General features: G+C 40.0%; 2 protein-coding genes and 1 long non-coding RNA gene across 8 annotated transcripts in view; 2 read left to right on the top strand and 1 right to left on the bottom strand.

Annotated features, from left to right (window-relative positions):
* The window catches only part of LOC129437864 (uncharacterized), a 114408-nt gene that overhangs the window by 80619 nt on the left and 11176 nt on the right, over window positions 1-22613 (top strand). The gene's annotated exons all lie outside the window — the stretch shown is intronic.
* LOC141361470 (uncharacterized) lies at window positions 6173-9164 on the top strand. 5 transcript variants are annotated; one of them, XM_073862859.1, is made up of 7 exons: window positions 6173-6357; window positions 6704-6861; window positions 7318-7571; window positions 7659-7831; window positions 8048-8144; window positions 8214-8346; window positions 8415-9164. In XM_073862859.1, the coding sequence occupies exons 3-7, from the start codon at window positions 7500-7502 to the stop codon at window positions 8510-8512; spliced, it is 573 nt and encodes a 190-aa protein (XP_073718960.1). In that variant the 5' UTR covers window positions 6173-6357; window positions 6704-6861; window positions 7318-7499; the 3' UTR covers window positions 8513-9164. The 5 variants fall into 5 exon arrangements, with proteins under 5 accessions (XP_073718960.1, XP_073718961.1, XP_073718957.1 ...); XM_073862860.1 differs by having other exon boundaries at window positions 7318-7575; window positions 8048-8346; XM_073862856.1 differs by having other exon boundaries at window positions 8048-8346.
* On the bottom strand, window positions 9711-12574 carry LOC141361658 (uncharacterized). The gene is made up of 2 exons (XM_073863255.1): window positions 12493-12574; window positions 9711-12399 (listed from the first exon to the last, which is right to left on the bottom strand). Exon 2 carries the CDS (start codon window positions 12240-12242, stop codon window positions 9726-9728), a length of 2517 nt encoding a protein of 838 aa, XP_073719356.1. The 5' UTR covers window positions 12243-12399; window positions 12493-12574; the 3' UTR covers window positions 9711-9725.

Genomic DNA, 22613 nt, shown 5'->3' on the forward strand with positions numbered 1-22613 from the left:
CATTGTAAGGATTACAAAAGACGTGTTCATCTATTCGACATCACGTGGCCCTTTCTCCATACATCCACTAGGTGACACACTTTTATTACAAAGTTACAGTTGCATGTTATTTCTGTCCATAAGGGAGAAACAGAGAGTTTCTGAGAGCCTGGCAACAGTTCCTCAGAGCCCCATCTTTTACAAACACACCATGAAAGACCAAATAGGCCTGTTGTCAGACTTATTTTTGTGTGGTTTACACAAAAGAGACTTGTATCACACTGCCTTTCCAATGCCCTGCAGCTCAATATGAGTAGCAAAAAGTAATTTCATCATATAATTTTTTATACTTGCTATAATGAAAATAGGATCGTCTTACCTCAAAACTATCCACATTACTGATATTATTTCAATCCAGTCTTTAGATATATTATGGATACATGTTTCTTTTTTTGGCTTTCAGGTTTCAACAACTGAAATAAACTTGAATTGTACGTATAATATTGACTGCCATGCCTATGGTGCTGATATGGTGCATTTTATTTAATGTTAATGACAATATCAATGATATTAATAAAACAGAAACATATAGCACACATAAATCATAGTGCCTTTGTCAAAGCCAGCTGACCACACATTTCTGAAGAATAATGTTTTTAGTTGTTGATATAAATATACACTGAAAAAAATGGACTTAGCGGGTCTTTGAATTTACACAAAATAAACATGTATGCAACACAAAATATTTATATTCCTTGTGTAAACATCATTTAATCAAGTAGGATTACAATATTTTGTTTGAATGTTGAATGAATACTAGAGAGGGAGACGCACACATCCAAACACTAGCAGGTGCCGGAATCCAAAAATACAACTAAATAAGACAAAAAAGGAATACGAACAAGAACTCCCTAAAAAATACATTCATTTATTTAATCACCGAAGTAACGTTTCGGGCTACCGCCCTTCTTCAGACTTCAACAATAAAACATCTACCCACTATGGGTCACCTGACAAGTCACATGACAAAGGTGATTGACTTACTCTGATTCATGAACACAGTGTAAATCCAAAAATATCTGTCAAAAAATATATACACACACATCTCTCTGTATATACACCCACATACATAAAACGAAACAACAATTAAAATAGAAGTTGTGCCATAATAACAATGTAAACAGTGATTAAAAATAACTACTCAATAGATCACCACAGCACTCTTACAAAACAGCTTAATCCAAGCAACCAAAAATGATTGAATAGATAGATACCTTCATGTACAAATATGTACAAAGCTCTATAAGATATCTACAAATATATATATATGTGTATACGCATAGCAGTTTTGAGAGCTCTTAACATTGACAGAAATATTGACCATAAAACATACATAAACAATACAAAATATACAAATATAGTACATTACCAGGGACATCTCATACAAATATGCACACCATCTCCCATGAAGAATAAGTGAAATATTGACCTTAATATACAACTATAGTCCTTTTACTAATAGCAATCAACAAATACATGTCCAAAAAATATATACATTCTGATCAATTAGATCCTCACACAGATTAATATCTCCATAGTCCACAAATTCAATTGGAGGAATGGTCGCAGATCAAACTCCTCATTCATTCCTTTTGGAGCACGTGTATCTAAAGTGTATATCCAAAGGCTTCTCGTTTTAAAAGTAGGGAATTAATATCACCCCCTCTTGGAGGTGTTTTTACTACCTCAATTCCACAATATCGGAGAGAAGACAAATTATGTGAGCTTTGAGTAAAATGATCAGCAACAGGGCACAGTTCAGTCGTATACGTCGCATATGTAGCGAAGATCAGGATTTTCTAGTTCAAGCTACAGATCTGGAGAATCGTCTCAATCTAAGACAATACAAACCAGAATGGATCGAATATGCACGGTGTCGTTATGAGCAGGTCTCTCAGGATGAATGTCTTCACTACGCACTAAAGTCCAGGGCCTGGTTGCATAAAGCACCTTAAGTGTAATTTTCCCTTAAGTTCACACTTATGTTTCCCTTAAACTTAAGGGTGTTGCAGTTTTCATGGCAATTTTATAACGACAAGCCTGGGTCACTGTCGGGAAACACTTAACGATTACCTTTACCTAAGCAAACCGTTTAAGGGATTATACTGTATGCAACACCCTTAAAGGGGACAGAGAATGAAAAACCATTTTTACCTTGTCTTTGTTGAATAATGGTAGTCTACCCACATTCACAAACATACAAAAAGTGCTAAACATGCTAAACATCTCAGTCTTATAGAAATTCCTCTTTTAGAAATGTAAGCCAGAAAACAGCCCAATCTGAAAAACTAATGCTTATGACATCATAGGCATCTAACTGCCCTTCCACTTTAAAATAATTGGCTACATTTTTTGAGTGGCAGCAAAGTCAGCCAATCAGTAATGAGATTGCAAGTTAAGCCAGTAGGGGGAGCCAAATAGGTGCAAAACCACTCGTTTGAAATCCCCCACCCTAATAGAGCTATCTGAAAGAGGTTTTAGGGAAGCTTCTAAGGCATTACAGACCCAAACAAAAATTTTTTTTGTCTACATGTCACATCACAGAACAAGGATAAATACTCCGTTCAACCATTCTATGTCACCTTTAAATTATTCTCTTAGATAAGGGGAATTTACCCCTTAAGTGTCATACTTAAGCGAAAAACTTAAGGTGCTTTATGCAACCGGGCCCAGAATTCTACATCTAAGGTGAACTGTATTGTACAGTATTCCCCTATTGGCAATCAGATTTCAGACATCATTAATAAACATTGGCACATTATACAATCTGACCCTGGATTAAAAGTTTTCACATCACCTCCCAGAGTAGTCTTTAAGAGACCCCTAATCTGCGTAATGGCTTAGTGCGAGCCCATCTTCCATCTTCCGAGTCTTTTGACATCAAAGGTATTATCACATGTTATACATCCAATGTGATTTACATGCTGAAATGCCCGTGTGGTCGTGTGTACATAGGAAAGACCACGAGACCTTTAAAGACTAGAATTTCTGAACATCGATCTAACATCAGAAATTGTGATCCAAAAAGCCCTGTTGCTGTTCATTTTACTCAAAGCTCACATAATTTGTCTTCTCTCCGATATTGTGGAACTGAGGTAGTAAAAACACCTCCAAGAGGGGGTGATATTAATTCCCTACTTTTAAAACGAGAAGCCTTTTGGATATACACTTTAGATACACGTGCTCCAAAAGGAATGAATGAGGAGTTTGATCTGCAACCATTCCTCCAATTGAATGTGTGGACTATGGAGTTATTAATCTGTGTGAGGATCTAATTGATCAGAAGAATGTATATATTTTTTGGACATGTATTTGTTGATTGCTATTAGTAAAAGGACTATAGTTATATATTAAGGTGAATATTTCACTTATTCTTCATGGGAGATGGTGTGCATTTGTAGTTCTATTTGTATGAGATGTCCCTGGTAATGTAGTATATTTGTATATTTTGTATTGTTTATGTATGTTTTATGGTCAATATTTCTGTCAATGTTAAGAGCTCTCAAAACTACTATGCGTATACATATATATATATATATTTGTAGATATCTTGCTTTGTACATATTTGTACATGAAGGTATCTATCTATTCAATAATTTTTGGTTTGCTTGGATTAAGCTGTTTTGTAAGAGTGCTGATCTATTGAGTCAGCTATTGAGTAGTAATTTTTAATCACTGTTTACATTGTTATTATGGCACAACTTCTATTTTGATTGTTGTTTCGTTTTATGTATGTGGGTGTATATACAGAGAGATGCGTGTATATCTTTTTTGACAGATATTTTTGTATTTACACTGTGTTCATGAATCAGAGTAAGTCAATCACCTTTGTGACTTGTCAGGTGACCCATAGTGGGTATGTATATGTATGTGCTTAAGTGTTTTTTTGTTGAAGTCTGAAGAAGGACCAAAATGTTGAATGAACACATTATCCTCACGTTGATTAAAATTGATTGATAATACAAGTAATAAAATTGAGTTTGCACACAAAAACGGCCACTCCTGAGCAGAAGGTGGCAGTAAAGCTCAATGAGAAGGACGTCAGTTGCCATAAAAGGAGAATAAATATTGTTTGTTTTGGGCGCCAAAAAAATAAGATTCAGCACAGCAGTCAGCCAGAAGAACTTTCTCAGACGGACACCACATTATTAAAGTAAGTTCAATTATTTATTTATGTTCGCTTTATAGGTGACACATCTTCACTAGATTACTGTTTTTTTACAATATGTAGCCATTACAATGATTTATCGAGTTTTGTGGAAAAAATTTGTCATACTGGCAACTGGTGGAGTAAGTTAACGTTACAGTCAGTCAGGCTCATAAAGAAAAACAGGGTTTTAAAAAACGTCACCTGTTTAACGTTATTTCACGTTTGGCAGTTTTATCCGAGTTGAAACTGTAAGCTTTGGGTTAAACGTGGTCGTTAATAATGGCACTTTTACTCAGCTGGTCTATTAAGTTACAGTGGAAACGTGTCAGGACAAATAAAACGCTAACCAAAAGTTATTCTGTCTTACATTATTTATGTAAGTTAAGTGATTTACCAGATGATATCAATTGAATACATTAATAATGACATTGCGGATTAAACAAACTGCAATGCCACGAGCAACACGTGATTTGTTCTATTGGGACACCCTACCACACTTTCTCGTCCCCCTCTCCTCATGTTCTCAAGCAAACTGTATATGGAATGCTACATTCTGTATACACAAAGTATTTGAAACTGGTCTTGTTTGGTGTTATATGAATTGTTTTTAATGCAAGTGGTACATTTGGGTTTATTAATATGACAACAGGATTCAATGTTAATCTATAGCCGTTTCTCAATGTCAAGGATACTTCCTTGGCAGGACTAGTCCTTACAAGACACTTCCTTCAGAGGCAAGGCGAGGCTCCTTTTAAGCATTCGGAGAACACGTTAAATGGAACAGGCTAACAAGTGCACGTCATTACGTCATTGCGTGATTGAAAGGTGTGCTTTCGGTGCTGCGCGCATAGGATTGTGGGTGATTTCAGCGCGTGAAGAGCGCGAAGGATACACATATGCATCCTTTCCTGTATATGGGATATTTCTCGAATGAAGGACTCAGTCCTTGGCTGAAATTTCGAGGATCCTCGACATTGGAACACTCCTTCGACGGACGTCGATGACGTAGCATCCTCGAAATTCTGGCTTCCGAGGATCCTTCCTTGACATTGAGAAACGGCTTATGACAATAAATAAGTATATTTAACCTAATGTTGGGAGACAACTCCCACCTTAGACATGTTGACCAATCACCCACTGTATGTATATTAGGTAACACCCCTGGGCTTACAAGAACCAATAAGTATATCATATCACAATGCTTTCTTCTCTGGATATTTAAGGAAGATGTGTAGAAGACTTTCTAGAAATGCACCCCCGAAAGATACAGCATCATGTTTCTTTTTATTTTATTTTGAGGAATCTGTAACCAGATCTTTATCTCCCTACCAGGTATGCAATGGTTTTTCGTTTTATTGTTTTGTATTTGAATTGGATATATTAATTGGCTTTGAATTATGTTTTTTCTACCTGGTTAATAAATTGTTACGTTTGCATTTATTCTGCCTTACTCTGAATTATTGACTACAAGTAAATTGATGTATCCTTTGTTACCGCAAATCTACGATCAGGATTAAGTAGGCGTATTGTCTGCCATTTTGTATTTTGGTTATTTGGTCTGACGAACCACTTACTCTTAATAGGGTTAAGTTTGGCGTACCGTCTGCCTTTTACTATTTTGGTTTGACGAACCACTTACTCTTTATCAATAGAGTAAAGTTTGGCGCATCGTCTGCCTTTGGTCTGACGAACCACTTAATTTTAACTACAGGGTTAAGCGTCGACGAATCGACTGCCTTTAATTAAAAGGTCTGACGAACTTCTTAACTCTTGATTAGTTGTATGGTCGAGTTTGTGATCGTGAACCTGCAGCAGCCGATGCAAGGATTCTAAGCGACAATTGAGATCCACTTGAACTAGTCAATATAACGATCAGTTAAATATAATGATCAAACATTTATCCAAATTCTATATTTATATCAATTTGATTCATACTACAATACGTTTTATATCTTTGGAGTCAGATTATAAAGTTGCGTAACATTAAAACGTCATTGATAAGCGCCGGAAAAGACTGAACGCGCTATAAACCTTCGCTATGTGTTTGGATTCCGTCGTTGGGCCAAACGGATGGATGGGGTCACATGTGTTCCCCTTACAACACAAACTACTCAAAGCTTTTGGGCCTGGCTGAGCTTTTAGGGTGTGACTACTTCAGGAAGTCAAAGGTAAAGCAAACTTGGCAATTATTTAGGACTGAATTAAATATATATTGAGTAAAAATAATTTTTCTCTTTCCCATTCATGTCAAGATTGACAAGAGGAATAATTATAGGTCTCATCGCATTATTGATGATGCTTGAGATCTTGGCAGAAGTTGTAGAGGAGCCAATTCTTAGTGATATCAGACCATCACAAGCAATAAGCCTTGAAGTTGATGAGAGCACAGATGTGTCGAAGTCCAGGCAGCTTGATTTGCATGTCCGCTATTAGAAGCTAGTCAGAATATTCATAAATCAAAAGTCATGTTAATGAACTGTAAATACTAAATAACCTACCTGTCCTTTGTTTCAGATACCTGGACAAAGAAGGACATGTATTTAATCAGATCTTGGACTTGGTCCCTATTCCTGCTGGCAAAGCAGACACTAGAACGTAATGCTGAAGAAGGCTATCCCAACTGAGAAACTGTATGGATGGACTGGGAACTGATGGGGCAGCTGTTATGACGGGTAATTATTTTATTACCATCATGTGACAGAATTCAATTGCTGTATCCCATCATTGTCACTAAATAATTGTATATTTAAATTCAGGACGTGTGAACGATGTGGCAAAGCAACTTGCAGACAGCTTTCCAAAGATTGTATCTGTGGCTTGTGCTGCCCACAGATTAGCCCTTGCCTGCAAAGACTCTTCTAATGATGTAAAATACATGGCCACTTTCAGGGACCACCTTCAAGAACTTTATTTGTATTTTAGAAACGGTGCAAATCGAACTGCAACACTTAAGGCAGCATCCGCCATGCTGGGTGTGAGTGACTTAAAAATAAAGTTAATAGTAATAAATAATTAATAGGCTATTCATAACTAATCCTTATGTCTGAGGTAATAATGTACAGTTATTTGATACCTTAGTAGTTATCTTCTAAATTTTTACTGAATCATCATGTCTATAACACTTTCAGGAAGTGGAGGACACACGCTGGCTTGCTCAACACAGGGCCAATTAAAACCCTACAGAGAAATCTCAGCTCAGTCCTTGGAGCCTTGGCAGAGGAGGCAGAGATGAGAAGATGTCCAGGAGCAAAAGGACTCTACACAATTTGTGCTACATACAGATTTGTAGCAGCTGTTTGTCTCCAGGTTGATGTATTGCCACACCTTGCACGCCTGTCCAAAATATTTCAAAAATGTCAACTTTCTACATATTAAGGAGCAAGTAGGTAAAAGTGAATTAAATACAATAAAATGTCTTTAGTTTGCATGTCTGACCAATACTACACTGCAGCTATCCTTTTTTATTCAGGTTCCGGTCACAATTCAAAGTCTGAGGAGCATCAAAGAGACTGCACAGATGCCGCTCCCTGGATCATTCTTGTCCCAACTTCAACAGGACCTTGATGATCCCCAAAGACTTGGAGCCTTCAACATAAAGCATGAGGAGGAGAGGAACAGGAGAGGGCAAGATTCCAGCGAGATGTATGTATTAATGCTCTCCTTTTTTTTTAGAAGAAATGTTATAATTAATAATAAAGGATGTTGATCTGTGCATTGTGGGTCATCCACCCTTACATAACTGGCCTGGAAAAACACCTTCACAGAAGGTTTCACGAGCTGGACATTCTTGGGGCTTTTAGTGTCTTGGGACCACAATCGGCTGTCCCACAAGATAACAGAGACATTGCTTATCTGCAGATTCTGGCCAGGAAATTTTCCCCTCAACATGAGAAGGAGGTCCTGCAAGAATGGCTCTCATTTAAGAATCATGCTCTCATTGGGGCATGCATTTAAGGTAGGTAAAATAGGAGGGCATGACTACAACACACACTACATGCTAATCATGTTCAAATATTATTTCAAGAACAAGACCCGGGAGGAGCTCTTGAGTCTGCTGGCAAGCGAGTTTGATGAGTGGGCCAACCTTTACCCCTTCCTGAGCCTTCTTGCAAGCATTGCCCTTTTGATCCCCATTTCCAGTGTTCACTGTGAACCGGGTAAGTTAAACACTTTGACATACAAACATATAATTATGCATTTTCTTTACACTACTTTTTTGATTTAGGTGAAAACAGACCTGAGAAATCAGCTTCAAGGAGAACACCTCTCTGCCTGTCTAAGGATCTCCATAAATGGACCTCAAACAGAGGACTGTCCATATGAGAGGGCATTAGAATATTTTTTCAGAAAGCCTACCACCACAAATAGATTGTAAATCTGTGGGAAACACTGTACAGCCCTTCACTCATAAAACCTTTTAAAGGTAACGTTACCACATTTATTTATTTATTCATTTATTATGTTGAGTACATCACAGTTCTGTAAGTGGAAAATTAATTCATATTTATTAGAGGTCGACCGATTTATGACGAGTTGTAAAGCTGGATATCATCCGCATAGCAGTGAAAACGTATGTTATGTTTTCTGATAATGTCTCCTACCATCATTAACACAACAAAAACTAAAGAAATGTTACTACAAGTGGACCCATTTATTTACTCATCATGCTGCGAGTACACCACAGTTTTGTCAGTAAAACAATAATATTTGTGTTTTCTCACTGTTTGGCCTATAATGTGACTAATGTGACCCTGTGTAATTTGGAAATTTCATGGGAAAAGTGTATGTCTTAATGTTTAAATGTCATTTGAATTAAGGAACAGTACATTTGATTTACTAAAAGTGTACACTACATTAAGTCTATTAAAGTCATAAAGGAATACTTGATTTATTTCATAAGAAATGTGTAAATGTGAATTTGGACCCAAAAGCGCACTTTTGTTTTGTTTAGAAAAATGTTTGTCACATAAATGATTGTTCAATAAACTGTAATAATTTTACCTTTTGTTGTCATCATTTTTATACTAATGTTTTTCTGATCTTATGAAACTTAATTCATTTGAGTTAAGTCAACTTAAACCATTTAAGGCAATCGGTTTCCTCAAACCATTTGAGTAGTTATACAGTTGTGTGAACTAAATAAAATGTATTAAGTGAACTAAAACTATTTGAGTGGTATGAACTTAAGCAAACTTAATATATTTGAGGTAAAGGTAACTCAAAATGTTTTAGTCATATGCACTTATAATTTACAGTTTACAGTACTCATATGTATTAGTTTTAAAACTTAAATGGTTTAAGGCAATCGGTTTCCTCAAACGGTTTAAGTTGACTTAACTTATCGGGTTTTACAGTGTATAAATATACGGAGATTAATTGTGTTCTCGCTTTATCCACTGTTTTCAGTTTAGTGCATAACCACCTGGACCAACTCACTAGCTTTATAATGTCTGTAAACATTTCTCATGATTATTTGATTTTAAGTGTGAATCCCAATAAAGCACGTACACATTTTTTACTACATTTTCAATAGATTTTATTTACAATATAGATAGGGAAGGAGTGTAAATCTAGATGGCAGACAGCATGGAGAGGTTGGCCTATTCTTTTCCTTATTAAATCTGTTATTTTTGTTAATTATGAGATGTTTCATCGCTGGATCGTTGAAATATTTTTTGTGAAGAGCCTGTATCTGTTCTTTCTCTTTCTGTTTTCTTAATTCCTCTTCCTTCTGCTGTCTTTTTCTAGAGACCCTCCATGCTGTAAGACTGTTAACTGAAAAATGTTTCGGGTCAACCTTTGGTATCCACTTTTTCCTTTGGAAAAAAGTTTCCTCAGCATATGATGGCACAAAATGTTTTATTCTTCTCATCACTTGATCTTCAGGCCTGCTTTTTTCATCCACCTGTAAATCATCCAGTTGAGTTACTGGTACGTTGCCTGTGTCCATCCAAGCAAGTTTTGGTAAAGGTCTTTGAATAATAACTTCTGGATGATCAGTTTGGTTCACATTTTTCCCTCCTAGCCTTTCTTGCACAGGCAACATTTCGACGACAGCATGTGGAGCCTGATGCAAAGGTACCTTACTTCTATTTATTTTACCATCCCTTTTACGTGGTCTCTGTTCCACTATCCTCTCGACCTGAGCCGGTTCTTTTTCATCCACCTGTAAATCATCCAGTTGAGTTACTGGTACGTTGCCTGTGTCCATCCAAGCAAGTTTTGGTAAAGGTCTTTGCATTATAACTTCTGGATGATCAGTTTCTCCTTGCCTTTCTTTCACAGGCAACATTTCGACGACAGCATGTGGAGCCTGATGCAAAGGTACCTTACTTATATTTATTTTACCATCCCTTTTACGTGGTCTCTGTTCCACTATCCTCTTGACCTGAGCCGGTTCTTTTACTATGATGGATGGCCACAGCGACGATATTTTATCTTCATCAGATAAGGTCTGGCACTGAGGGGTTACTGTTATCAACAGTGGTTTATTTCTTATCTTTTTTTCTTCACAGTGGTCAGAAGGTCTCTCTTGCTCTGTCACCTGTGCCTGAGTTAAGTCGTTCTCTGTGAAGGATGGCCACAGTGTCAGTTCTTCTTCTTCCACGGGTAAAATCTGGCACTGAGGGGTTACTGTGTTCACCAGTGGCTCCTTTCTTATCTTTCTTTTTCCACAGTGTTCAGGAGGTCTTTCTTGCTCTGTCGCCTGTGCCTGAGTCAAGTCTTTCTCTGTGAAGGATGGCCACAGTGTCAGTTCTTCTTTTTCCACAGGTGAAATCTGGCACTGAGGGGTTACTTTTATCACCAGTGGCTCCTTTCTTATCTTTCTTTCTCCACAGTGTTCAGGAGGTCTCTCTTGCTGTGTCGCCTGTGCCTGAGTCAAGTCTTTCTCTGTGAAGGATGGCCACAGTGTCAGTTCTTCTTTTTCCACAGGTGAAATCTGGCACTGAGGGGTTACTTTTATCACCAGTGGCTCTTTTCTTATCTTTCTTTCTCCACAGTGTTCAGGAGGTCTCTCTTGCTGTGTCGCCTGTGCCTGAGTCAAGTCTTTCTCCGTGAAGGATGGCCACAGTGTCAGTTCTTCTTCTTCCACAGGTAAAATCTGGCACTGAGGGGTTACTGTGTTCACCAGTGGCTCCTTTCTTATCTTTCTTTCTCCACAGTGTTCAGGAGGTCTCTCTTGCTGTGTCGCCTGTTCCTGAGTCAAGTCTTTCTCCGTGAAGGATGGCCACAGTGTCAGTTCTTCTTCTTCCACAGGTAAAATCTGGCACTGAGGGGTTACTGTGTTCACCAGTGGCTCCTTTCTTATCTTTCTTTTTCCACAGTGTTCAGGAGGTCTTTCTTGCTCTGTCGCCTGTGCCTGAGTTAAGTCTTTCTCCGTGAAGGATGGCCACATTGCCAGTTCTTCTTCTTCCACAGGTGAAGCTTGGTGCTGAGTGGTTACTTTGTTCACCTGTGGTTTCTTTCTTTTCTTTCTCTTTTCACAGCGGCCAGGAGGTCTCTCTTGCTCTGTCGCCTGTGCCTGAGTTAAGTCTTCCTCTGTGAAGGATGGCCACAGTGTCAGTTCTACTTCTTCCACAGGTGAAATCTGGCACTGAGGGGTTACTGTGTTCACCAGTGGCTCCTTTCTTATCTTTCTTTCTCCACAGTATTCAGGAGGTCTCTCTTGCTGTGTCGCCTGTTCCTGAGTCAAGTCTTTCTCCGTGAAGGATGGCCACATTGGCAGTTCTTCTTCTTCCACAGGTGAAGTTTGGTGCTGAGGGGTCATTTCAATCACCAGTGGTTCTACCAATGTGATGGCTGGAAAATGTGTAAAACATTCGAAGTCATCAAGTGAGGTTTGATGCTGAGGCGTCACATGATCCTTTAATGGTTTTGCCACTTTGTCAGGTGAAGAGGGTACCGCATCTGTTCCTTGCTGGATCTCTGTTTCACTGAAATATGCCTGTGTTTGAATGTAAACCTCACTGGCATACTGCTGTCTTTTGAGGTTTGAGCACTGCCATGGGCAGCAGAAGCTAAGCCATTTAAATTTTTTCCTCCAGGGCTTCATTTTAGTAGAGACTGATCTCTCTAAGACTAAAAGTGGGGGGTCTCAAAAATATAAATATATCGAAACCTCTGACTTTTCATTAATACAGCACTGATCTCGCAGTGAATCTTGCAATGGATGTCACAATGGATGAAGCAGTTGTTTTGTCAAGAGGGATCTAGCAGCAAAAAACAAAACAAAAAAAAACTAATCTTAAATAGGCTACAAACAAAATAAGTAACAAGTAACAAATGCAAATTCTTAAACTTACCTCTAACTCACAACTGATCCCGCAGTGAATCTTGCAATGGATGTCACAAAGGATGAAGCAGTTGTTCTGTCAAGAGGGATCTAGCAAAAAACAACAACAACAGGTAATCTAAAATAGGCTTACAAAAAATAAGTAACAATTAACAAATGCAAATTCTTAAACTTACCTCTAACTCACAACTGATCCCGCAGTGAATCTTGCAATGGATGTCACAAAGGATGAAGCAGTTGTTCTGTCAAGAGGGATCTAGCAAAAAAAAACAACAACAAGTAATCTAAAATAGGCTAACAAATAAAATAAGTAACAAATAACAAATGCAAATTCTTAAACTTACCTCTAACTCACAACTGATCCCGCAGTGAATCTTGCAATGGATGTCACAAAGGATGAAGCAGTTGTTCTGTCAAGAGGGATCTAGCAAAAAAAAACAACAACAAGTAATCTAAAATAGGCTAACAAATAAAATAAGTAACAATTAACAAATGCAAATTCTTAAACTTACCTCTTACTCACAACTGATCCCGCAGTGAATCTTGCAATGGATGTCACAAAGGATGAAGCAGTTGTTCTGTCAAGAGGGATCTAGCAAAAAAAAAACAACAACAAGTAATCTAAAATAGGCTAACAAATAAAATAAGTAACAAATAACAAATGCAAATTCTTAAACTTACCTCTTACTCACAACTGATCCCGCAGTGAATCTTGCAATGGATGAAGCAGTTGTTCTGTCAAGAGGGATCTAGCAAAAAAAAACAACAACAAGTAATCTAAAATAGGCTAACAAATAAAATAAGTAACAAATAACAAATGCAAATTCTTAAACTTACCTCTTACTCACAACTGATCCCGCAGTGAATCTTGCAATGGATGAAGCAGTTGTTCTGTCAAGAGGGATCTAGCAAAAAAAAAAAGTAATCTAAAATAGGCTAACAAATAAAATAAGTAACAAATAACAAATGCAAATTCTTAAACTTACCTCTAACTCACAACTGATCCCGCAGTTTTTTTTGAAAATATCTTGAAGTTGTTCGCACAATGGCTCACACAATGAATCTCGCTATGAATGTCACAATTGATATCACAACAGATTTCGCCTGAAAATTGACAATGATTAGAGTTAATAAATTATTCATATTCTGTTTAAGATTTATATCAGCATTTGTATCATGGTCTATAATGGCATTTTTACATTGTGAGAATAAACCTGGCTATTTTCATGATAAAGCATAAATTCCTTCATAATCTAAAAATTATATTTTCTTATTCTTCATTTCATATTTTTATTTTTCATATAAATCCCTTAATTTTTTTTTTTTTGCAACTGCTACTCCTTAGCTACATGTTAATGCATACCTCTTAGGGGCTGTGCACACCAACCCTGTGTCTCAATTTGTTCCCTAGCTATGAGGTTGTAAATTATATCGTGTACGCATGTTCGGGCACTGGTGAGGGCACCCTAGCTCACTTGACATTGGGACACTGTTCACTTATTATCCTGTGACGTGTCTGCTCATAAGCATGTTGTAAACATTCACAGCTGTTATAAACAACCGGCAAAACCAACATCTCTCTGACTTGAAAAAAAATTTAATTATTCTCTTACATATCCGTGCATAAAATTGGAGGAATATATTTACATTTTAATTTTATTTTACATTTTTAAATAAATACTATTATTTTAAATATTAAGTAGATTGTTGTTCCTTTACGTTCTAGTGATGTGTGTTTATATGTAAAACTAAAATAAATCAAACGTTAGCCTTTATAAAAGTTCTGTTGCATTTCAGGAAGTTTATTGAGTTGGCTCACGCGATTTTCAGTTGAGGAGCTATAGAAAAAGTCACGTGATTTCTGGTAAGGGAGCATAGTGATGATGCTCACTGGGTTTTGCGTTGCATTGTGGGAATTTTTAGGGAACGATCTAACTACCTAACAAGGGAGCTGATTAAGACACAGGCCAAAGCTTTTAAACGCGTCTGAAAGCGCCAGGCTGTTGCCGAATGCCATATTTTTTCAGCCGACTGGCAGCTTCAGCTGAGCGCTTTGGTTGCTAGGATACGCTTTGTTTATCATTCGCGCTGGTTTGTTGTTGTGATATTTGTCCCACCCCTGCTCCACTGTGATTATACGGCCGTGTGAGAACTTACAGCGACAAACGATGCTTTTTACCCAAAGTTGAATCTTTTTCAACTATCGGTGCTCAGCGGGGAAAAAACCGCTAGCTGTTGGCTTAGAAAAAAACGCCGCGCTTTCATTGGAAACAATTGAAAACATGCGCCGGCCGCGGGCATAAAAGCTTATGATAATTAACCCCCATAGGGTAAATCAATTACCCCCCACAGGGTAAATTATCTCTTAAAAGTCATTTAGCTGAGGTTCAAACGAATTACAAATGTGAAAGCATTTACCATTCAACAATAAGGAAAACAAAGCTATGTTTACAAGTAGTAATATTAATCTGTTAATTAACAAATAAATTTACACAATTAATAAAAACATTTGCTTTGGTGTGGGGTATCCAAACATAACAAAATAAGTATTATTAATTTCTGAAACTTACCTTAACTCTCTACGCCAGAATGAGCGGCTGCACTCCTATTTATAGTGTTCTCGATCATACGTCATCGTGATGCAATATGCTTGCAGGACCGACGTTGCAGAACCACACGAGGCGACTTAACAACACACCAAGCAATTCAGTCAAATTAACTGAAAGCCTACGAATAACAGTGACAGTACCAAACAGTAACAAAACAAAATCACTCAATAATAAATAAATAAATAGTAATATTTAAACAGTACTATATGTCTAATATTCTTAAAGTCTAATAGGCCTTGACTTTCCCTAACACAGACATGCAAAACATTTTCAGACTAAAGCCTTTAATTGTTTTAAGGCATGTAATAACAGGTTTAATAGTTTCATTCAATTTTTTAAAGGCAAATTCATTTTCCTGCTCCTCTTTAATTGTGGAAATTGTGTCAACACATTCCTGAAACGACAAATGTACGTGACACAAGTGATGTTTATTCTGTTATTGAGATATGTGAACTACCTTTTTAGTGTAACAGACATTGTAACACATTTATCTTAATCGTAAGGATTATAAAAGACGTGTTCATCTTTTCGACATGTACGTGGCCCTGCGCAGATCAATCAGTGTTTGACGTCAAAGTACCGCGAGATCCATTGAAAATATGAGTCATGATTTTAAATATTGAATTTGACAAGAGAAAAAAGGAAATGTATTTGTATTAAATGTCGTGAATAGTAAAAAAAAATCTGAAACTAATACAATAACAATAAAAAAAGTAAAAAGGGCAGCATTTTTGCTGTAACCCCACATGAACTCCTTATTTAAAAAAAAATCATTTTTAATTTTTAGTGATATATACTTAAAAATTAAAATACATCTGCTGTAATTGATAATGAAATTGTAATATACTATAATGTAAGCATATACAGTATTACAACTACATGGTAATTTATGGAAAATTTACATTAGTTAGATTTTTCATAGTGAACATGCTACATATTTTAAAATGATTAAGATTTTCTTGTCTTTAGCTGATAGATGCAATGCTAGGGTTCTTAAAAAAAGAATCATATTTAATTAGTTTTTTTTTTATTTTTAATTATGAAAAATGTAGGGCCTACAATGCCCATTCATATTCTCTATTCCTAATAACACCTGTAGATGGCGCCATAGCTTTTTGACATTCTTGGGTATCTCTGCAGCTAAAGAATGGACTACAACAATTAATTAATTTATTGTGTAAATTGATGCAAACCTAGTATGACAATGTTATACATGTATACACGGGAAAAAATTAAAGAAAAAATATTTGGAAGATTTATAACGTTGACGACCGCTGAAACGCACGTCATCACGTCAGGCCAGACAGTGCACGCTGCTGTGAGGGGAAGTTAAAACAGCTCGAGAAGGTTGGCGCTTCACCGGTTCCCTTTCGAGGAACTCGAGCTGCGTCGCCATAGCAACGCTTTGGGGAACGCCTCGGCGTGACTAATCTGAAGCACGTGTAAAACATAAACAATGATGAGATAATTGTATACTGACCGTGATGCCGTGCGGACCAGGGGTATAAGAAGGCATCCCACACAAACACACTCGCTTTTAGTGCCTCAGCAAGTGACTACGTGTATGTTTGCATAAATCTGAAGTATGTTCAAGAAGTTCAAGTATGTGTATCTCCCTGTCAGCGCGATATCACAGACAAGGATACACATGTATATGTGTCTTCGAGCGCAGCACGCACAGTTGGCTTTTGAGGATATTGGCTGTGTGCACTGTGATCATTCCCGTGCACGTGTTGCGCTCCAGCTTCGCGTTTGGAGAAGGATATCTCAGGCTCGCGGAACCGGTCCCGCTTCTGTCGAGGCAGAGCGGCGACTGCACTCGTGCGTGCAGGCGGCGGTATCCCCGCCTACACCCGTGACATCTGTCTCTCACTCTCTAGGAAGCTTGGGCTCGCGGTTGCGATCCCGCTTTTCAGCGGCGGTTGCGCTCCTGGGAGTCGCCATATGATTTCGTGCAGGCGGCGGTATCTCCGCCTGCACGTGAAGTCTCTCTCTCTCGCCGGATCGGGAAGGCGCCCTGCGTGAGAGCCATATATTTTCAGCTGTCTGTCTCCGATGGATCCTCTTCATAATCCGCCTACTGTTTATGGCTAAACGTGCAGTTTCCACGTGAAGCCTCCTCTTTTTACAGTACGGAGGTATTATATATACATACGTTTTTTACACCTGTATGTGTAGACTATGTATGTGTATCTGCCTGTCACAGCCTGCATGAGCTGTTTGTCATTGTTCGATGAGTCTAACAGTGAATTTGTGTCTATGCTGTGTGTGTTGCTTGTACAGCTGTGCACAGCATTTATTCTCCTGATCGGCCGCTGTGCGCCATAAGTCAGATAATGATTTTGTGTGTTACGATTCGAGACCCTCATCTGCTGAGGCGGGTGACGTCTTCGTTCGTGGCACTCACTTTCTCATTAAAGCAAAGCAGCTCACACCTCATTCATGGTGCCTGCTTCCCTTTCGGTGCGTAGTACGACAGGCAGCCGCCATTAACCTTCATCTGCATACAGCTGGCTCCAGTAGTGGAGCATGGCTACATTCTTGTGCAGGAGGCTGTAGAACCTCCACATGAGAAATGACAGCTTACAGCCTTTACTTTATTGTTCCAAAAGGAGGGGAATCGTTCAGTGATGCGGCTCAGTGCTATGCTGTTACTGAAACCGATTGTGATGCAATCAGATCCGAGGACTGATTCCTTACATTAGAGCTTATGCCTCCATTCAACACGGGAGGGTTTTTCCTGAGGGGTAACCCGTCTCGCATGATCAAAGTCACGCACCGTTGTTTGCGTGCTTTGGTAACAGGAAGAAAGCCATGGCTTCTGTCCCAAGGTCCTGTGTTGGGTGCGCGTTGTCGATGTGTGACGCTGACAACAGACGCATCCCTCACAGGTTGTTGCGATTATGGAAAGCCAAAAGGGTCAAAAATCGCTGAAACTCATCATCGGCTATGGCACTGAAATTGCCTTGGAAATGATGATGGTATGGGTTGGACTCCCATTTCCTTCTAGACCGGAGCAGCCATCATGTGTTTGTCTAGACAGACATCACATCGGTGGTTTCTTAAATAAATCTCTAAGGCGGTCTGCAATCAAAGTCACGCATCGTTGTCTGCGTGCTCTGGTGGTGTGGAGGAAACCTTGGTTTCTATCCTAGGACTGTTTTGGGTGTGCGCTGCTGGCGTGTTACGCTGAGAACAGACACATCCCTTACAGGTTGTTGCGATTATGGAAAGCCAAAAGGGTCAAAAATCGCTGAAACTCATCATCGGCTATGGCACTGAAATTGCCTTGGAAATGATGATGGTATGGGTTGGACTCCCATTTCCTTCTAGACCTGAGGAGCCATCATGTGTTTGTCTAGACAGGCATCACATTGGTGGTTTCTTAAATAAATTTCTAAGGAGGTCTGCAATCAAAGTCACGCATTGTTGCCTGCGTGCTCTGGTGGTGTGGAGAAGACCTTGGTTTCCATCCGAAGGCCTGTTTTTGGGTGCGCGCTACTGGCGTGTGACGCTGACCCGACGCACTCCCCACAGGTTGGAGTACAGTATGGAAAGCTGAGAGGGCCAAAATCACTACATTATTGATTTTGGGATAATGACATTGTGGTCTCTGGACAAACTGTGCTCATTGACGACAGTTTAGATCCCAGGCCACTTGAATATGGCGAATGCCCTGTATGGCAACACCCATTGCTGGGGAGTTGAGACTCCAGCCAGATGTGGTGAATCACATTTGGAGAGGATCTGGACGCGCAGAGGTGGATCTGTTTGCGTCTCAGGACTGCACACACTGCCCAATGTGGCTTTCTTTTTTCCCCAATCACTCTGCCACAGAAGTTATGGAGGAAGCTTGCCAGAGATATGGCCTGTTGGTTTGGCCTCTGAGGGGGCCAGGCTCATAGGCTCAGGTCTCTCAACTGAGGTTGTGGAGACCATATTTTACTCCTGACAAACCCAGTTAACCGCCCTGTTTATGTGGTGCTGAGATTTCTGTAGGAGCAATTCTCTGCTGGCTTAACTCCTTCCACTCTTAAGGTTTAGGTGGCAGCAGTCTCTGCCCACCATACTCCTTTGGAAGGATGTCATGCTCCCAACTGAGGTTGTGGAGACCATATGATTACTCCAGAGCTCCCTCAGGAGCTTAGGCACTACATGGAGAAACTTCACCTCATGGTGTTCAGCTCACCTGACAGACCCAGTTAACTGCCCTGTTTATGTGGTGCTGAGGTTTCTGCAGGAGCAATTCTCTGCTGGCTTAATTCCTTCCACTCTTAAGGCTTAGGTGGCAGCAGTTTCTGCCTACCATACTCCTTCGGAAGGATGTCATACCTCGTCTGGACAACCCCTCGAGAGAGCTTTGTGCCCTTAAGTGGAGAATATTTCACCTATTGGTGTTTAACTCCCCTTACAAACCCAGTCAACTGCCTTGTTTATGTAGTACTGAGGTTTCTGCAGCAGCAATTCTCTGCCGGCTTAACTCCTTCCACCCTTAAGGTCTAGGTGGCAGCAGTCTCTGCTTACCATGCTCCTTTGGAAGGACCTCATGCTCCCGAATGAGGTTGTGGGAACCAGATGATAACTTCAGAGCTCCCTTAACGAGGAAGCTTATGCCCTTCAGTAGAGAATATTCACCTTTCGGTGTTCAGCTCACCTGACAGACCCAGTCAACTGCCCCTTGACGTAGTACTGAGGTTTCTGCAGGAGCAATTCTCTGCTGGGTTGACTCCTTCCACACTAAGGTTTAGGTGGCAGCAGTCTCTGCCTACCATACTCCTTTGGAAGAATGTCATGCTACCAACTGAGGTTGTGGAGACCATATCTTTACTCCACCTTTAAGATATAGGTGGCAGCAGTTTCTGCCTACCATACACTTCTGGACTCTCTGAGGGCAGTCTACATACCAGGCCACCTGAATGTGGCAGATGCCCCTTCGAGACAACATACATCTCCGGTGGGAGTGGAGACTTCATCTAGATGTGGTGAACCACATCTGGAAAAGATTTGGATGCGCAGATGTAGATCTGTTTGCATCCCAGGACACCACACTTTGCCCACTGTGGTTTTCCATGGTACAGGCATGGCCGAGGCTACGTCTGTATGCTTTCCCCCGTGGTTGTGTTTATCCCTCCACGGGGCAACTTTATTCCCTTAAGTGGGAAATGTTCACCTCTTGGTGTTCAGCTCATCTGACAGACCCAGTTATAACTGCCTGTCAACGTAGTTCTGAGGTTTCTGCAGGAGCGTTTCTCTGATGAGTTTACTCCTTCCACCATTAAGGTTTAACGGCAGCAGTTTCTGCCTACCATACTCTTGTGGAAGGCTCGTCAGTGGGTAGACACCCATTAGTGGCTCGCTTTCTTCGTGGGACTCGTAGGCTGCGACCTGTTAGTCGCTCCAGGGTGCCCACTTGGGACCTAGCGGTCGTGCTGGGAGGGCTCTCGTTGGCTCCGTTCGAGCCTCTTGAGACTTCGCCAGATAGGTTTCTGGCCTTTAAGGCTTCCTTCTGGCTATTACTTCTTTAAAGCGAGTGGGGGACCTTCAGGCCCTGTCAGTATCCCCTGCAGGTCTGAGTTTGCACCAGGGATGGCTAAGGCTTTTCTACACCCAAAGCCAGGTTTTGTTCCTAAGGTGCTGAACAATGGGCCGAGGCAGGCCCTTTGTCCTCCCCCATTCAGGAGTGCGGACCAGGAAAAGCTGAATTTGGTGTGTCCTGTGCGAGCACTGGATACATATGTTCACATGACTGCTCAGTGGAGGAGTCCGAGCAGTTATTTGTGTGCTTTGGTTCACCCAGAAAAGGTTTACCGGTGACCAAGAAGACTCTGAGCAGATGGATAGTAAATGCTATCTCACTGGCTTATGAACATCAGGGTATACCCTCACCCGTCGCTGTGAGGGCCCACTCTACCCGGGGTATGGCTGCCTCTAAGGCCTTAGGGTCAGGCGCTTCACTCCAGGACGTATGTGATGCGGCCGGTTGGTCTTCGCCGCTCACCTTCGTCAGATTTTATGATTTAGACCTAGACTCCTCTTTAGGGTCCCAGGTTCTTTTGCCTTGACTGTGTTCAGTTATACACGCTGCAGGCATTTGGTAGTATGGAAGCGTGGGCATCTCGTTCCCCAAAGCGTTGCTATGGCGACGCAGCTCGAGTTCCTCGAAAGGGAACGTCTCAGGTTACGTATGTAACCCTAGTTCCCTGAGAAGGGAACGAGACGCTGCTTCTCCATGCCATACTCCCTGCATCCCTGCAGGCACTTGCTTCGGCACTGGGTAGCGAGTGTGTTTGTGTGGGATGCCTTCTTATACCCCTGGTCCGCACGGCATCACGGTCAGTATACAATTATCTCATCATTGTTTATGTTTTACACGTGCTTCAGATTAGTCACGCCGAGGCGTTCCCCAAAGCGTTGCTATGGCGACGCAGCGTCTCGTTCCCTTCTCAGGGAACTAGGGTTACATACGTAACCTGAGACGTTTGTCAGTGAAAAAACTAATCGATCTTGTTGCGTGTTTTCTCACAGTTCACCACAGACAAATGTGCTTCGCACTATTTTGTGTCGACTGACTGACCGACCATCCTTCACATTGACCATCGTTTACACGGATAAACTCAGGAAACAGGTATTGCAAATCTAACGTTACCCATTCCAATATTTCAATAAAATATCACATTATTTAAATCTTTATTTGTAATAAAGATAAAGTTTCATCGATTTTGCCATAATTTATGCCGTATTGTTTAATGTTAGCGTTATGATGAGCTAACTGGACATTACAATTGCCATTGCAGAGACTGCATTGAAGTTCATTTTACTTTATCAGCATCAGTAATTTAGCTGTGACTACATAACCGGTTTGTCAGTGAAAAATTAATCGATCTTGGTGTGTGTTTTCTCACAGTTCACCACATACAAATATGCTTCGCGCTATTTTCCAGTGGAGACTGACTGACCGTTCTTTACATTGACCGCCGTTAACGTTGCAAAACTAAGGAAGCAGCAGTGTTGGATAAGTTACTCAAAAAAGTAATGAATTACTAGTTACTAATTACATCTTCAATCATGTAATTAGATTACTTTACAAATTACTCTCTCCAAAAAGTATTTAATTACTTATTACTAATTACTTTCTAAATCCTATTTAGTAAATGATACAAGGATAGGCTTGAAATGGCCAATAAGTGACAAAATAACGCCAACATTTTCCTATTTATGTGTTGTGATTTGTACAAATAACAAGGTCATACACTCTAAAAAAACAAGCGGTGCTATATAGAACCAAAACTGTTGCTTTGGATCGTGGTCATGGAAGAGCCGTTTTTGGTGCCGTGTAGCGCCGGTGGGGCACCGGTGGGGCACCTGTGTGGAACCATATAGGGGCCATATAGAACCACTATAGCACCAAATATGGTTCTACATGGCACTATGTGGTTCTACACTATATGGCACTAAAAACGGTTCTTCTATGATTACGAGCAAAGAACCACTTTTGGTGCTATATAGCACCGTTTGTTTTTAG

The sequence above is a fragment of the Misgurnus anguillicaudatus genome, chromosome 24 (assembly GCF_027580225.2).
Source record: "Misgurnus anguillicaudatus chromosome 24, ASM2758022v2, whole genome shotgun sequence".
Classification (NCBI taxonomy): domain Eukaryota; kingdom Metazoa; phylum Chordata; class Actinopteri; order Cypriniformes; family Cobitidae; genus Misgurnus; species Misgurnus anguillicaudatus.

Bases quoted from the DNA above. Each gene is read 5' to 3' on its own strand.
- LOC141361658 (XM_073863255.1), bottom strand. From the start codon at position 12,242: ATGAAGCCCTGGAGGAAAAAATTTAAATGGCTTAGCTTCTGCTGCCCA.
- LOC141361470 (XM_073862858.1), top strand. From the start codon at position 7,500: ATGTATTGCCACACCTTGCACGCCTGTCCAAAATATTTCAAAAATGTC. The intron at 7,572-7,658 runs GTAGGTAAAAGT...TTTTTTATTCAG, and splicing joins TTCTACATATTAAGGAGCAA to GTTCCGGTCACAATTCAAAG. The intron at 8,347-8,414 runs GTAAGTTAAACA...TTTTTGATTTAG, and splicing joins CAGTGTTCACTGTGAACCGG to GTGAAAACAGACCTGAGAAA.